The sequence below is a fragment of the Panulirus ornatus genome, chromosome 34 (assembly GCF_036320965.1).
Source record: "Panulirus ornatus isolate Po-2019 chromosome 34, ASM3632096v1, whole genome shotgun sequence".
Taxonomy (NCBI): Eukaryota; Metazoa; Arthropoda; class Malacostraca; order Decapoda; family Palinuridae; genus Panulirus; species Panulirus ornatus.
This window is the reverse complement of record NC_092257.1, coordinates 12,117,595-12,136,000: the sequence shown is the minus strand read 5'-3', so window position 1 is coordinate 12,136,000 and position 18,406 is coordinate 12,117,595. Positions and strand designations below refer to the sequence as shown.

Genomic DNA, 18,406 nt, shown 5'->3' with positions numbered 1-18,406 from the left:
AGCTCAGGTCAACCAACACGCCAGGCCGGTTGTAAACCCCAGGGGGGGGGGGTGTATCGTCGTGCCCAAGGGTCGTTTCGTCGTGCTCGAGGGTCGTGCCGTACAGCCAACGGCCAAGCCATCCCCCGGGGCGTACGAACATCAATACAGATGGCCGTAATATGGCGTGTGACGTCAGCCGACTGCAGCTGTACCAACGTTTAACGCAGTGTGACGTCACCTTTCCACACACACACACACACACACACACACACACACACACACACAGACACACACAGGTCCGCGGGTTTTCAAATGGCTATCGGCCTACGTCTTTGGTGCGTTCAAAACGACACCTATCACAGTACACAGTCGTGGCACACATATACCACGCCGAGTTCATTCACGATATACGTACGGGGATATAAGAATACAGGAGGTGGTAACTGCGCACACGGGCGCGAGCGTGGCCCACTCCAGACCAGCAAACTTATCAGGTGAACCTTTCAAGATACTTGGCTTGGTGGTCCAGAAATACCACGTAGATCAACCAACACCTGCGTCTGGTTAGCCTACCACACACACACACACACACACACACACACACACAACGGACAGGTAACTGTTCGAAAACCTGAGGGTTAGGAAAAGCTGCGCATTGGCACTGATAAATAATCTTAATCCTGGAAAGAATACATAACTGAAGAGCATAAAAATGCAGTTTTAAAAATGAAGGAAAAAACCTGACTGGTACGTGGCGTCGAGACATAACACAATTTATGAAATGGGAAAGTTCTACTATCATAAAGTGATGAGGGGAATCCAGATTCTCGCGGAGATCAAGTCATGGAGACGAGTTCTCCGATGGGCAACTCCAGCCACCGTCATATCCTGTCACGTGCGATCCTTCGTCCCCCTGGGATACAGTTCGGCAGCATCCCCCCGTCGCACAGACCACTACAAGACCAGCCCCTTCCCCACCAGTGTGTGTGCATCTTCATCAATATATTAGATCTGCTTCGAAGCCGTCTGTCCCTTCCGTAATCTCTATGTATACCCTCGCTGGTTATCAGAGTGTATAGCTTCTGTGTATACATTCTGCCTTTGGATGCAATGAATAAACTTAAATATCATCTTATCATTCTTTCATGATACACAAATCTATCTCACTCTTGCATCATCAAGTGGAGGGGGACGACCTCTCGTAAGGCATGTTTAATCAATACACACATCAACTTTTTTTTTTAATTACGTATGACAAAAGATTGTAACACCTTAGCATCGCGATGCGATAAGCCCATACGAGGAGAGAGAGAGAGAGAGAGAGAGAGACAGAGAGAGGGGTGGGGTAAATCCGTCTCACATTCTCTTGATAACATTTCACGAGGTAAAGAATGGAATACATTATGGAAATCTACGAGCATAAAACTCCCCCACGACCATAAGCCAGATCTCCTACATTCATGGTCTTTGTTGAGGCAAGGATGGGTGTGTGCAAGTCTCACGCCAGTCATGTTAAACAATCCTAAATAATTTCCTGCCAATTTGGAAGGACAAGTCTCACTCTCTCTCTCTCTCTTTTTTCTTTTACGTCTATAAATAACTGCGTAAGACAAGTAGTGAGCAACACACACACAAAAAACAGTCTTGCTCAAGAGTCTTAGCGTCGCGCTCAAGGGTCGTACCGCCCTGCTTCAGGGTCGTACCGTCGCGACGTGCTCCGGAGTCGTACCGTCGTGCTCCAGGGTCGTACCGTCGCGACGTGCTCCAGAGTCGTACCGTCGTGCTCCAGGGTCGTACCGTCGCGGTGCTCCAGAATCGTACCGTCGTGCTCCAAGGTCGTACCGTCGCGAGGTGCTCAAGAGTCGTACCGTCGTGCTGCAGGGTTGTACCGTCGTGCTCCAGGGTCGTACCGACGTGCCCAGAGGGATTAAATCTATCTTACACCAGCGCGGACGAAAGGTCCCTACACAGCAGAGTGGCAACACACATCACACCCCCATCAAGCGCGGTGTTTATACTATCAATCAAAAAAACAAAAACAAAAGAATCCTGGTCACGTACATTCCTGTGGGCGACCTAATGTTCTTCACAGGACGATCAAGACCTCTTGCTGTTTAGCCTGGGCACTGGCAACACACCGAGAGTATATATATACACTCCGGCGGACCTTTAACACAGATGACATAGGGACGGAAATCAGATCGCTTTCCAGCACGCTGGGGGAAGGTGGGGGTGCGTGGGGGGAGATGGGGCATCCCCCCCTTATTACGCGTCATAAAGTCACCGACCTACGACCTTGGATAGAAGGTTAGGACCGACCCGGATAGAAAGGGTTAGGCCGTCCCAACTTGTCAAACCGAGGTCCCGCGTTTGTTGGAAAAACGAATCCCAACTGACCTTACGATCTCTCTGGGATATTTGCTTACGCTAACCTAACAATAAGATCGGACCTCTGTACAGTGTTGCGCCAGGCGGGCTGGCGAGCGTGTAAACTAACCAACAAACAATACTGTGGGAGCGAGGACTGACCCCCGCGAGATTGCTCATGGCGCGCGGTGACGTGGTTGGGTATGGAATGACCCTCAACAGCCGGGAGTGAACGGAGGGGGAGGGGGAGTCCATACCACAGTGCACCAGCCCCCACACGAGAGGGGAGAGGGACCGGGTTGCAAGTGGCGCTGGTGGTATGGGCCGAGACTGGGAGGTGGTGGGGGGAGACGTCCCCGATTGCTGTACTAGCAGCGATCGGACCTGAGAGAGAGAGAGAGAGAGAGAGAGAGAGAGAGAGAGAGAGAGAGAGAGAGAGAGAGAGAGAGAGAGAGAGAGAGAGACCCCCACACACACCAGCGGTGGGGGTGTGGGAGGTAGGGCAACAGGCAGGTACCAGCACCCCACCACTGGCCGCCACAGGAATGCCATGACGCAGATGCCAGGAAACATTCCTAATATGGACCCAACCCTGCTGCTGCTGCTCCTCCTGCCCCTCACAACCTTCACCTTGCTCCCCACCACCTCTCCCCTCAACCCTGTCCCAGACATCCCCGCTCCCTCCCCCGCCCCAACACTAACTCCCCCACACACCATATCCTAACCCCTCTCATCTCCCCTTCACCAGCACTATATCGCAGCCACCCCCGCCCTACACGCTCCGCCTCCCCAGCCCCAGCGCCCTCAACAGCCCCCACCACCTCCAGCACTACCATCCAAGACGGTATGTCAAGTCTATCATTTCCTGAACAGGAACACGTGACCGACGCTCCATGCCCGAGGTCACAATGTGAACACACACACAACACACACACACACACACAAGCGGACATCATGGCTTTCTGGTCTGTAAAAACCATTTCTGCTGACGAATAAATAAGATTTACTCTTCTAGTCTTTTTCGAGTGAACTATCGTCTGCACGCATGACATTAACATGGCATCTCGTCCCAGTTTCCGGTGACTGTATTCGTATATCAGCGGCATCCAATACTGTATGAAATCCTCAAAGGTACTGACGGGCGTTCTCGATCCAATAGCAGCACTCACGCGACTACAATATGGAAACCCAAGACTCGAACGTACATATATTTACGACTGGATTCCATCTTAAAACCTATTCTGGGAACTCTAAAGCAAATGTACTAACTAGTTGTAAGACCTCGTCTTAATTTCGTCGAAGTTATCACCGCCCACCAGACGATGACGGAGGGCTACATGCAACTCCCAATTTTCCAATGTCGATCGTCACCAACCGTGACAAAGAACCAAACAGAGACACCTGTACACCGGACACCCAGAGGTTCCAAGCCTTCACAGGGGTACGAGTTACCCTCTATATGACGACGCCCCACCTGCACACCTCAGGAACCTTCCTTGCCAAGTCTGGTTGGATCTCAGGGATCTCATCACGTCCCGATAAGTCCCAGGGAGCTCACCAAGTCCCACTAAAATCCAGTAACCCCACCACTTCCCAATAAAATCCTGGCACCTCATCATGTCCCTATCAAAACCCAGTAAGCTCACCACGTCCCAGTGAAATCCAGTAAGGTTTACCGGAGCCAGTGACCCGAAAATATGGTCCAGGTTAAACTAATCAAAGCAGATAGGTCAGGACTGCGTAAACCTCCTCAATCTTCGAATCAAGAATCGGTAGAATGATTGATCTTGGCCAAGTCTGAAAATCTATACTAATTAGCAAAGCCAGTCATTAAGCCATGGGATAGCTGGACTGTCCCGTTTTGTGAGTGACCCCCCTCGTGTCTACAGCCCCTTACGAAAGACGGTACGACACTTGAACACGACGGGACGACCCTTGAACACGACGGAACGACCCTTGAGCACGACGGTACGAGTCTTGGACAATCGATGGCCTTGCATTTGACCTGTCCCATGAGGGTTACCTTTGGGTGGTCAGGTCATCTTATCCAAGGGTCGTACCGTCGTGCCTCAAAGGTTGTACCGTCGTGAGCTCAAGTCTCAGCTAAAAGCTGAGCTCCGGACCCCATAACGCGACACCTTCATCACCACACACTAGTAAAAGCTGAAACGCAGAACATAATGTGGGGACGCGAGCCGGTGTGTGTGTGTGTGTGTGTGTGTGTGTGTGTGTGTGTGTGTGTGTGTGTAAATAAAAGCAACCCCCCTCCAACCCCGTGTGATACAGCAGACACTATAACACTGGCTATGCTTCACATGCAACACTGTGTCACACAGTGTACACCGTTCCTGTTATGCTTCACATAGCAATGCTGTGTCACACAGAATACACTGTGTCTGTTGCTATGCTTCACATTTTTTGTCTAGACATTTCTTATTTTCTTTCCAAACTTTATCCTTACAGTTGTCTAATCTCTCCCCTTATCTTTATCATGTTCGTTAGTGCTGAAGCACTTTTAAATTTCTTCGCCTTCCTCCTCTCCTTGGGGAGGGCACGGGGTTAAGAGGGGTTAATTCATGGTCAACAACCCTACCAACCCATTCTCCTCACCGTCTCAACACAGTGTCGAGATGTGAACTTCACGTCGTCTCTGGGGATGAGTGGAGCGATCTGCAGTCATTCAGAACACGAGAGGGAGGGGAGGATTAAGAAAGTCGTGGGGCACGCAAGACGCCAATCCCAGGGGCATCATCCCGGGGGGATATCATTCCAACAAAGTTGACATTACCACATCAACAACGGCTCTCAATATCGAGCCATGGAATGTCCAATATTTGTTTCTTTCTTCTCCTTTTTACGAGTATCATCATCGCTGTGGTCAAGAGAACTGGCCGCTGCGGCAGTCGACCAGTTCAACAGTTGATGACTGTCTGTGTCAGTGCTGTGGCGGGTCGACCTGACATTGGGTGGTGGAGTGCTGGGTACTTGGGGACGACCAGACGCCCCTGTCACCTGAAGATGGCCTGGAGATTTAGCAAGTCTTCCAACCGCCCCACACCACTGGCCACACCATCCACCTACCCCGGGCCACTACCCCAGCGGACCAGCAACCCAACATCCACCGCCGTCCTTCATTCGGCCTACCTCCCTACCTACCTGTACCTGCCTAGTAGCTAACAGCAACCAGTCCACCAGCCAGCCAGCCACACCGGATTACAGACCCACCCTGCCAAGGCTGTCAGACCATCCAGCCTAGAGATACCTCCCTCCCTCCCTCACTCACTCCCCAACATCATACTGCCAACACACCACCACAACACACCTCTCTCCCTCCCTCCCTCCCCAACACCACAATGCCAACACTACCACACACACACACACACACACACACACACACACACACACACACACACACCTCCCTCCCTCCCCAACATTACAAGGCCAAGACTACAACACACAAACACTAGAAGAACCTGCCACACACTACTCCCTCCTGCCCCCATGGTAAACGCTGCTCCAAGATACCAGAGGACCTGATCCGTCTTAACGTCAAAGGATTACACTGCCATGCAAGGAGCTGTTAAAAACAAGTTAAGGCATCAGTGAACATCAGAATATCTGTAAAGGGATAAAGTATCTGCAGGGACAGATATACTGCTATGAACTAACAGGATAATGAGCTGTTGGGAAAATGCAGTGCCAAGGGTAAGGCCAGATCGACGACGGTAGTGCAGGAGAGGACCCTCAGCAGTGCCAATAAGGGCCTACAGCACGACAGGTCATTAACCAGAATGCCATTGAGCAGTGCCTTCACGTAGTGGAACAGCAGAGCAGCAGGTGAGTGTCCGCAGTGCCATGTCTCAGCCAGGTGCTGCAGTGCCACATTACACAGCCAGGAAATGCACTGCTACGTAGTCCTGCGGTGCCAGGCTCCAGTAGGGTGAAGAGGGGATGGGGGGATGATGGGTGCTGTGTGTGTGTGTGTGTGTGTGTGTGTGTGTGTGTGTGTGTGTGTGTACCTCTCCCCCCTGTTAAATCTCTCCCTCTCTTCAATTGTCTCTTAACCCATCCCCGGTTAGCTCGCTCCCATCCACCACGTCTCTCAAGTACCCACGGCTCCGTCTCCACGTCTCAAGCATGCCACTGACGGTCTCCCCCCCCCCCTCTCTCTCTCTCTCTCTCTCTCTCTCTCTCTCTCTCTCTCTCTCTCTCTCTCTAAAATGGTCGTGGTGTAAGTTAGCACCCCTTTCCTCCTCCCCCCCTACCCCATTAACCTACCATTGCCTCATTTCCCCCGCTTCCCTCCCCCTCCCTCACCTCCACGAGAGGCTCAGGTAGAGGGAGGGAGGAAAGAGGGAGGGGGAGGGGGAATGGCGTCTGGCAGTGAGTGACAGTGGCGTCACGGGCCATGTCTGTTGCTCGTGGTGTTGTGGCCCGTCCACACACACACACACACACACACACACAAACACACACACACACACACACACGGCGGACATTAACGGCCCCAACAGAGATAAGAATCATATGAGGTGGTGTAATCTGGCAAGGGACCGTTAAACATAAACAACAACCAAAGAAATTATCAGCAAAATAATCATTAAAATTGAGACTCACACGAAGGACAACACACATGTAAACCTTAAGAAAATTATCATACACTTCAATAATTATAACATTAAAAAAATCAACAGTAAGAGAAAAAGGTTTGTGTGTGTGTGTGTGTGTGTGTGTGTGTGTGTGTGTGTGTGTGTGTGTGTGTGTGTGCCCCCTGAGGACCATCCTGACGCCACTGCCGTTTTCTGTGTGTGACCTGGATAGACTGAGGTATAATAAACCCGTTTGGTCTCGTTTGTCATCAACCTGTTCCGTGTCGTCATCTGTCTTAAACCAGTTTTGTTTCGTCATTTGTCAATGTGGAACACAGTGGGAGCACTGAGTGAAGCCTCTCTCTTTCCCCCCACTCTCTCTCTCTCTCTCTCTCTCTCTCTCTCTCTCTCTCTCTCTCTCTCTCTCTCTCTCTCTCTCTCTCTCTCTCTCTCTAATGCCCTGGGGAACCAAACAGTCTTCAGCTCTTGTTCTTTTAGCTTTATCATATACAATAAATCTTAGCTGTTCTCTTAGCACACACAAAGAATAATCTTCAATTGTTCTTTGAATGTTATGAGGCAGACTCAAAGGTAAAATGGGGATGTATGTGGTAAGCTCAGGGCACCATGCTATGTGGTACCCTGACGGCACCATGCTATGAGGTGGTCTAAGGCAAAGGGCCATGTACATGTATAGTGTGAGCATGTATGGTCTTTTAAGAACCATCCTGAATATGTGAAGATGATGTTCTCAGACTGGTTGTAACTTGAGGTTGAGGGGCCAAGTCTACCCCGACCATACACAAATACTTCATCATCTTGCCACATCATGCGACACATGCTTAGCAGGCTCACTGTTCGCATTTGTTTTACGTGTGTGTATGTTCATTGTGACCTGTTCAATCAGTAAGGTTTACCTACATTCGTGGGGCTCTACCTCATGAACTTTCTCTACCATCACAACATTTTCTAACTTCAATGATGACCATATTTACAACGTCATCACTGGGTTAACTTCAAGCCTTGAAATCTGTCATACGACAAAAGCACTTCCTCAGACGTTTTCAGACATGATTATTGATTAATCTCTAGTTGTGACCTTTGGGTGTTCTACATAGTCAGATCTGGAAGAACTGTTCACTTCTGACGACATCAGACTGGTTTGGAAAAACTAGAAAGTTATGATTAAGTCTCCCCTTACTCTTCTCTCTTCCATGGCTGGAATATATAGGACCTCAACCTTCATACTGTCACTCATAATTCAAATTTCACGCATCATCGTTGTCTCTCTCCTCTGGACCTTCTCTTTGACTTACTTAAGAACAGTGATCAAACATGATGAGCACACCCCAGTTGGGATCTACCCTATCTAAGCACTTAAAAATCAGTGACAATATCTACCAGTAGCCAATTCCTTACAACGTGATGCCATGGGGACATATATTCAGTCTCGATTCCCAAGTCCCCATCTCGCACACACACACACACACACACACACACACACACACACACTGACATTCCGGCAGTATGTTTCTTGTTACTTCATACCGAGGGCCTTTTCCCCACAGCGTCCCATCCTGGCCACCTTCCACACACCTGGGTTGAATTTCCGTCAGCCGCCAGGCCCACTCTGGAACTTGTCGGGGTCCCTTTGTAAGACGATGCAATCCCCGTCGTCCCTCACTTCCCTCGTGACCTTGGGATCATCCGCCCACATACACAGGTACGATTCCAGTCCCTCTGGCGGGTAATCTGTCCCGATCAAGAAGATCAACGGTCCCCAGGGAGCCTAACCCCTGCGACACGCTGATGGAGACCTCGACCCACTTCGAGGAGGATTAACTTCGACTAACGTGCGTCTTAGTTCATGGAAGGAGGAGTCTCTTCCCATCTCTGCCTGCCTGATGCTACCTGCCCTCGAGCGCGACGAGCACGACCCTCGGGTATGACGTCCTAGCCTTTGAAAGAGCCAGGGAAAAGGCCAGGCCAGCATACTTACAGATCGTAGCGTAGTGCTTAACGATCGTACCGTCGTGCTTAACGATCGTAGCGTCGTGCATCTCTACATCGTTCTCAAGGTTTCGTACCGTCTTGGTCGATGGATTAAATCACCCGGACCCCATGAACTACCTCGTTACAGTCCCCCTTACCAGTAACGAAACTCCAAATCGCTGGGCCAATGATTCATGCGGCAGGCCAGGGCGCAGACCTCCTCTCCCCCACCTCTGACAAGGGGGGCCAGAAAAAAACATAATCAGTCGAGAAGCGATGCCAATCTTGGCAGCGACCGGCACCTGGGTGTGAGAGAGGCACTATACCCGCGTCACACTGCCTAGTGAGAGACAATAACCCTGCGTCACACTGCCTAGAGAGACACTAAACTCGCATCACACTACCTAGTGAGAGGCACTATACCCGCGTCACACTGTGTAATGATAGGCACTAGACCAGCGTCACACTACGGGTATAATGAGGCAGCAGGCGGCAGGTAGAAGGAGCAGCAACGACTAGATAGAAGGAGGGAGGCAGGAGGTAGAACGAACAGCAACGGCTAGATAGAAGGAGCGGTGAGAGCTGTATGGAGGAGGCAGGCTGTGGTCAGGGTAGGCTGTGTGGCCTGTTATCAACACGCCAGGGGACAGCCTGACTCACACTTGTAATCTGTACCACCAACACTAACACCATCACCACCGCTATCACCATCACCACCACCATCACCACCACTATCACCAGCATCACTACTACCATAACCAACACCACTATCAAAGGAGGGGAAGGAAGCGGAAGAGGACCCCAGCATATTGATCAGCTGCGTGTGTGTGTGCGTGTGTGTGTGTGTGTGTTCCCCTACATCAATGAACGATACTCCTTATTGCTGGAGGGAGGGGGGGGGGGGGTAGCAAGGCTGTCCTGGTCTTCCCCGTCAACCGCCGCAGGAACCCCCCCCCCCCCCTACCTCTCTACAAGGTCACACAGGGGAACAGTAAGCTTTGAACCCATCGACCAAGCTGGCCTCTCATCTAGATAAGCTTAACGTTCAACTATCTAAGCTTGTCAACACACGTGGATGAGAGAGAAACGTAAACATACTGAAGCGCTGAGAGCAGGATCATCATAAAGTCGCGTCTCGCGGGTCACCTTGCTCTCGGCAGACACAAAAATGTCGCGCCTCACACTCCACCAACACTGAAATGCACGTTTAAAATAATAGTCAACACCCTAAAGCGTCTGTCTGTCTGTCCCTCGGTCTACCTTAAATGGCTCGAGAGTTTAAAAAAAAAAAACTGTTTCTCTGTGCAAACACCACGCACATCATGACCCACACCCAACCCTTCGTTCATCTGTCCCTGAGACCATCTGGAGGGGGGAAGGACGCCCCCTCCAAGCCAAGACAAACTATAAAAAATAGTATATATATATATATATATATATATATATATATATATATATATATATTTATTTATTTCTTGTATCCCTCCTGATGATGTGATTATTCCACGAAAGTGCATTTGGGAACTTGTGTTCTATTTTCCTCGTGGACTCATAGGAAAATATATATATATATATATATATATATATATATATATATATATATATATATATATATATATATATATATATATATAAACCTTGTGGTCCTCCACCTTGGCCCTTTAGAAGAGAGACGTGACGTCACAAGGAAACACATATAAGGCCGGGTACCCAGCCGTGGACAAGATCAGGAACAGGTGCCTGCCGGCCCCAACCAGCCCACCTGGGATCCCCTAAAACAGGATCCAACCCTCCTCCCGACCTCTTTAAGGAGGACTCGACCCTCCTCCGGCCAACGGCGTCTGCCAATCCCATTTGCTCCTCGGGTATCTATTGATTCCTCACCTGTACTCTCACGTCCTGAAAACTCCAAACTCCAGGAGTCCACGACACTTGTAGCAGGACACTTGGACGAGGGTAAATGACCTCCACCGGACGCCCCACCCATCCTACACACACACACACACACACACACACACACACACACACACACACACGGCAAAATAACACCTTGCCCCACCCCCACCCAGATTTATAGTGTGCCAAAGAATGCAGGTGCAAGTCAACCCCGCCACGAGCGAACGAGGGTTATCAGCGAACATTCCTACCAGCACACCTGGCTATGGACGACCACTCCTCTCTTTTACTGGATCCTACAGACGACCTCTGCACAGACTTAACCACGGTGGCGGTACGACGACCCTTGAGCACGACGACGGGGACGGTACGACGAAACTTGAGCACAAGGGTCACGCCTTCGTACTCTAGGGTAGTACGGTCGTGTTCAAGGGTCGTACCGTCGTGTTCAAGGGTAGTACCGTCGTGTTAAAGGTTATATCGTCGTGCTCAAGGGTTGTACCATCGTGTTCAAGGGTCGTACCGTCGTGGTGAAAAGCTTAACTGTAATACGAACACCAATGTTCAACATGGACTGAACTTCTCGTAGGATGAACGAACACCGTACACAAGAAACTGATGATGAACATCATTCACATTAACATAAAAATGGCTGGAAAAAAGGCGTAAACTTAAGAACCAAACTAATAAGAGTAACAGGGAAGACGTTCCGAATACTTTCTACGCCCCGATATCGACGTACAAAGGATATTCGGGTACTGCGAATATCCCGAATAATAAGGGTGATCCCCTGTTATAATGAGCCTATCAAAAGAGCTCAATGGCAGCAGCCAATACGGCCAATATTCGAGGGGAATATCAAGGGAGTCCTGTGTCAGTGATGAACGGAGGCGTGAGAAATGATTTACCCAGACTCCCACCAGCCCAAGGCTACACAACACCTGGCCACGTCCAATCTTACCCCAACTTTTTTCTTTTCCTGGTTCCAGGACACGCCACCAGCCAATCCATCAGCACCTCCTCTCCTCCTGAGGCCACCACCAACACTCACACCCTCCTCCTCCACCTCCACCAACACTCCCTCCCTCCCTCCCTCCTCCACCCTGTGCCCCGATGTACCCCAAGCACGGTGCACACCTGGACCAGACAGGTGGGTGTCCAACCAGACTTAATCACAGGTGGTTATCTTGGGGTACGTCATCGCCGTATCTACACACACACACACACACACACACACACACACACACACACACACACACACGCACACACACACACACACACACACACACACACACTGAAAGAGAAGGTGGTCGATACATACAGAAGTTTAAAAGGTTATATGACAGCAGAGAATGTCCATTTGTGTGTGTGTGTGTGTGTGGGGGGGGGGGGTTTACACGAGTGTACAACTCCCTGACCGTACTGTACAAATAGGGAATTACACTAAAACAAATTCTCTACGTCGACTCGATGGGTAACTGGTCTCCCTCCGCCTGAACTCAAGAACATCCACACAACTTCCAACCTTCCCAAATTCACCAATGATCCTCATCCATCACGCGACGAGAGCAACTAGAAAAGGTGCATAAAAAGCACGCAGGATCATCCTCGAGGAGGTCCCTCTCGACACTAACCCATCACCCAGACCTCATCCGAGTGATCCGTCATAGGCTACTGCACCCGTTCCCGCCACCGCCACCTCTTACATCGGATCGATCCCTCGTCCCTCGGTTGCAGTTCGGCTCCACCACTGCCTATGCCAACTAGTGAGTACAGGTACAAGAACAGCCTCGTCCCAACCATGACTATCAACACCATACATCCCCACCAGACACACCCCCCACACCCACTCACCAGTGTTCAGCAGCATCATTAATGGTTTCAATGAAGTGACGCTAACTACCTCACCTCACACACACAAACACACACACACACACACACACACCCAACTTGGCCATAAAGTGGAACACTGTCGCCCCGGCGGTTCAAAAATCAAAAAGCCAGGTCATCACTGGCTAACATGGTTCCAATTCCGTCGCGAGGACCGACGGCGGGCATTTTCAAATGTCAAGAGAATCCTGCCTTTCCGGTGGGTATGCTTCCCATTCTTGCTCCACACCTGCTCCCACAGCTTACACCATCAGCCGGCATGACATCATCACCATCACCACCACCACCATCGTCCAGCAAGAGAAATGAACACAGAAAAATTGAGAGATCCCGGCGGGACCATAACAGACAGATACGTGCGAAATTCAGCACACAACCACAATGTTTGGTGGGAGGGGAGGGAAGAGGGTTCATGGGTATCTGGATAAATATTCTAAAACCAAAATCAAGGAGGCGAATCCCCTTTCCAGTGCCCATCGAGACTCCTCAAACGCCCATTTCCATCCTCATCTTAAGCATTTGTTTTCGACACAAGGAACACTTAGTCTGGTTGTCCTCCTCGAGGATAAAATTCTAATATAACGTTATTCGTAGAACATAAGACTTTAAAAGAGTGTTCACATCCGCTAGACAGAGGGGCACCAGGAAGGTGACCTCCCCAAACCCAACCAGTTGTAAAACATCCCCCGCTGGCCTACTCTCTCTCTCTCTCTCTCTCTCTCTCTCTCTCTCTCTCTCTCTCTCTCTCTCTCTCCCTTACGAAGAGCTTGACGCCACCTAGTACGTGTGTGCCCACTTCTCGAGGTGGTGGTCTGCCCTTTGACCTGACCCTTAAAGAGTCAGGTCAAAGACCAGGTCATCATAACCAAGGGTCGTCCAGTCGTGCTCAAGGACACTCATAAATTCTTCAATCAGTCCTTTGAAATCTTGGGCACCATGAGTGAACACCCCCTTCCCTCACCCACACACAAAAAAAGGGTCACTGAAAAACTCAAGTGAAAATTACATTGCGTTTACCCACGTAAGGCAATCCATCAGGTTACTAAGAGTCGTCACATTCAACAATGCTTCCCTAGTTCCTCTCTCACAAGGTAAACCAATCCTTAATATGTAGTGTCCCCCTACCTTCCACCCGCACCCCTCATCCTTCAAGACGATGTAGTCTTTGTGATATTAATTTCAGAACTCATTCTTGTTCACCTCATCATAGGTCACCCAAAGTCACTCAGCATCGCAATACCTTTAAGTGTTACTCTTGTTTATGGGTTAGAGGTAATTCAAAGTCACTAATTACCTAAGTCTGAATACTTTTCAGAACCGAAAATGGGGGTAGTTTGGTTCGCATTACCTTCAAGTCTCAACCTTTTCATTATCAAAGAGCAATCTGGTCACTACTTACGTCTCCGTGCCTTTCATAACTGAAGGGTAATATGGTCTTTAATGATCCATTATGCTTCGCTCTTTGAACGTCAATTACAAAGTAAAAGCAGCAAATCAAACTTACCTTTGAGATCCACCGCTGTCCAGCAGCCATGAGTCAGTCTGGAATCATGAGAGGAACCACCTGCAGTAAGGGTAGCCATAACTCACCCCTTTGCTCATGAACCCGCATTACCTCCTCCATGGCTGACCTCGATGACGCTGCCTCTACCTCCCTCCCTCCCACACAATCTAAAACCCAGGAAGAGGTCACAGTACCTGTAGGCGGCCGTCCAAGCTCCTGGGGATCGTCACACACTTGGACTGCTGGCCCGGGCAGGAGAGGGCCCGCTCTAGCTCCTCGATGGCGCCCTTCTTCTTCTTGAGCTTCTTCACTAGCGAGTCCACGGCCTTCTCGGCCCACTTCTCCTCTTCGTCACCCTGCTTCCACCCCAGCAGCTTCTTGACCGCCGGAGACGTGAAGGAGAAGAGTGAGTTGAGGGACATGGTGGCGGCGGGTTGATGCAGCAGACGCGGCTATGGACGATGTCTCTGGTGGTGTCGTCGAGGCCAACAGATATGGTATACAGCTCCCACCACTGAAGCGATCGTTCTGGTCTACAAAAACACGAGCGCTACTACGGATGAGCAAATCGACTGGAGGGGTTAGAAAAAAAATGGGGGAAAAGAAAATATTTGGTTGGAAGGTTTGTGATGACGGCGGAGCGTGTGTACGTGTGTGTGTGTGTGCGCGCGCGCGTGTGTGTGTGTGTGTTGGTGAAGGTGATGCGAGAGGGACAAGAGTCGTCCGTCGTCTATGGTCTCAGCCTTGAAGTTACCTTGAAGAGTTTGGGGGGGAAGGGGGGGTGGGGTCCAAGCGTCGTGACCCGTGTGTGGGGTATAACTGTGCAGCACTTCACTGGACGGGTTGTCAAGTTGGATTCTTCTTTTTTTTATCCTAACTTTATTTACAGATTAACTTCAACTTTGCACTTTTGAGTTTCACAGATCTTGTGGACGTGTTTTCTTTTTTTTTTTTTTTTTGAATGATCGAAGTCCGACCTTACAAAACTTGGTTTCGGCTATTCTACTGGCGACACTTGAGCGTCCGAGTCATGGAGAGGTGATCTACCCACCTTATCAACTCAAGTCAGGTCCTCTCCCTCACACAGACCTCTACCACATGGAACTCTTCAACTGTTCCACTTACTGGTTCACTGCACTTCTGAAAACTACAAAACTTGGAATGGAGTGACACTGAAAGACTTAAATTACTCAGAAAAGACACTTTTTCTCTGATGAGACACAGTCTACAAATTACGATGAACAACCAGTTCTTTCTTTCTCTCTCTCCCTTTCTCCCAATCGAGAGAGGCGACGCTTCTCGGAAGCACTTTACAAAGGCAGCTCCTTAGTGAGGCAGGTGGCTGGGGTCGTTCCTTGGGCAACCAATAGGGCCTCTGGCGTCCATTACTCCATCTGGGGTTGGTGTGCACACATCACCACCACACACCACCACCACCGACCACTCTCGCTATCTCGCCTCCACTTCACAAAACACAATGACCCCAAGTCAACGCCGTGCAGTTGCCAACACAATGCACCCCGGGCATAATTTCCCTTCCCAGCGCCTCAATCGTCCACCACAAATCGTAAGGTTACTTGTGTACACACAGGTAGGGCGACACCACACGGATCCTTGCCGGGGGTGATGCCAGAGTGCTGGGTGTCGTGTGGGACCGGACAGGAGTTTGTGAGTGCGCGGGTGGCGAGGGCTGGACACCCCTTGAGAACACACCTGGCCCGGGCGGGCACCCCGCAAAGACTACCGCTGGGGGGATGTGGAGGGGGAGGAGGGGGGGTGTAGCGGGGCGCGGGCGGGCGGGCACCACCACCACCACACCGCCACCTACAGTAGCTGGCTACCACACCCAACTGACCACTTCCTGCGAGCCTGGACACCTCCGGCGGGCGATGCGCGGTCACCCTTGCACCAGCAGCAGCAGCAGCAGCACCGTCCCACACACCTGCACCGGCACATCCACGCCTGAGGCCTGCCAACGTACGTCCACTTTAGCGGGGTTACTCTCGGAGGAAGGAGGAGGAGGAGGAGGAGGGGCGGTGGTGGAAGCCTTGTCTTATCTACGTATATCTCTCGTCATCTGCAAGGAGAAGACCAGAAACTACATTAGAACACACTTACCGCCGTTTCTCATAATCTGATAACGTTCACAAGAAAAAAAAATTATATATGTATACACACACACATGCCTACCGTCACTCCCTGATCACGTGATGCCAAATGGTACTCTGACACAAGCAAATCCCGGGAGCATTTGGGAGTTACAGACAACAACAGCCTGTATGATCGTCTCCCCCTGACGGTAACACATGAGAAACGGTTCTATGGTTCTCTCATAAAGTGTGAATATATATACCTATGTCTAGTGCACTCCCGTAATACAAATAACCCAACAACTGCTCTTAATATAATCCTTCGTAGAATCATTCATATCTTGGTTAACTCCAAAGTATGAATCATTTACGTACATTCCCTAACAACACTACGTCAGTGGAACCCATAATAACCTGAAGCTCACACGACCGTACGGAGTTGAGAGGCATTGAACTAGCCATCGTATTAGGGCATCTAACCTTTTAAGTCGCATTAAATTCTTTTTGTTCCTAAGACTCCAGGTAACCGGGAGACGGTAGGTAGGCAGGGGGGTGGATGGGGGGGAGATCCGTTTTCTACACTTGGTGGGGGGGGGGGGGGTTGGCTTCTTGGCTTGCTCCGTACACTTGCTCCGGGTTTTCATACCGGGTTCCGTAAACCATCTCAAACGTTCTTACGGTAAGATCAGCTACAACCACTATCTGCGAGTATTACAAATACGAGATTTACGTTCATATGTCTTACGGGCTTTCATAACGGCAGTTTATGTAACACGCTCAGCTGCACGACACGTATCCGATCGGCCGTCTGGGTATTTGAACGACAACGGCAACTGTCGGCGAGGTGCGGACGCGACGTTCGTGGACTTGAAGCAGACGCGCTGTCTTAACGCGCGCCTACACACACACACACAAACACACACACAGCTTCGTACATCTCCCGTCGGTACGCAATCTGTGCTTGACGTAATTTCCTTCACGTTTATACCAGGAATTCATTACACTCTCACAAAGCAAGAACAGTTCACGACATATAATACAACACCTTAGCTTTTTACGGACGACCTCTTGTGCATGGCGGCGCGACCCTTGAACACGACGGCACGACCCCTGAGCACGACGGCGTGACCCTTGAACGCGACGGTGCAACCCCAAAACAAAATGGCATTATCCTAGACCATGACAGACGAAAGGAGCACTGAGCGTGATGAACTGACCACTGACATGACCGTTAAGGGGCTACTGGTCAAGGGGCCAGACCGTTAAATCCAACGGGTCATACCGTTGCCGTGCTTTATCAAAGTCGTACTGGGTGCTCGAGGGTCGTAAAGTCGTACTCAGTAGATTAAAATGACGCATCGCTTTCAAGGTGAGCCTTAGAGCAATGCATCGTGTCGACCACACTTCGCAGACCCCGAGACCGCTCTCTCTAGCGACTCAACGTCCAAGACACAGCTTATGGCTCCAAGTGCCTTTCCAAACTCCCAAACCGTCTTTTCCTTCAAGTACCAGAAATACCTAGGGCACGTGTCAAGTGAATGAACATTATATTCCAAGGAGCTTTTGCAAATCCTAACCCTCTTCCATCTTGATAATAATCCCCTAAAAGGACATAAAAAGAGCGAAAAGAAAATGGACAACTTACTAAGACTTGGTCAGCGCTAGACTGAGGCTGGGAGGGTCCATGCCAGGCGGTGCGGGGGAGGGAGGGTGGCAAGAGGCACTGGGAGACCCCCAGATTACGGGGAGGGCAGAGTACGGAGGGCCGGGCCGGGCTGGGCTAACCCGACCCCCCCAGTAGTGCCGGCGGTGGTGGACGGGAAGTACGCTGGTGGTCGTGGTGATACCCGAGACGACACAGCTTCAACAGGACAGCTGGGTCGATACGCTCGGGTACGACGCCCACAACACACAAACACACACACACACACACACACACACACACACGAACCAGTGGACTCACAGGACGAGAGAGAGAGAGAGAGAGAGAGAGAGAGAGAGAGAGAGAGAGAGAGAGAGAGAGAGAGAGAGAGAGAGAGAGAGGACTGCTTAGTTCACATGGCGAGATTATTCCCCAAAAACCTTGGGCTTGCGCG

General features: G+C 50.4%; 1 protein-coding gene across 1 annotated transcript in view; it reads right to left on the bottom strand.

The window, feature by feature from the left end:
- The window catches only part of LOC139759850 (protein mothers against dpp-like), an 88,227-nt gene that overhangs the window by 45,740 nt on the left and 24,081 nt on the right, over positions 1–18,406 (bottom strand). The window contains 1 exon segment of the mRNA XM_071682354.1: positions 14,415–15,367. Coding sequence (XP_071538455.1) covers positions 14,415–14,642 — 228 coding nt within the window. The 5' untranslated portion in view covers positions 14,643–15,367.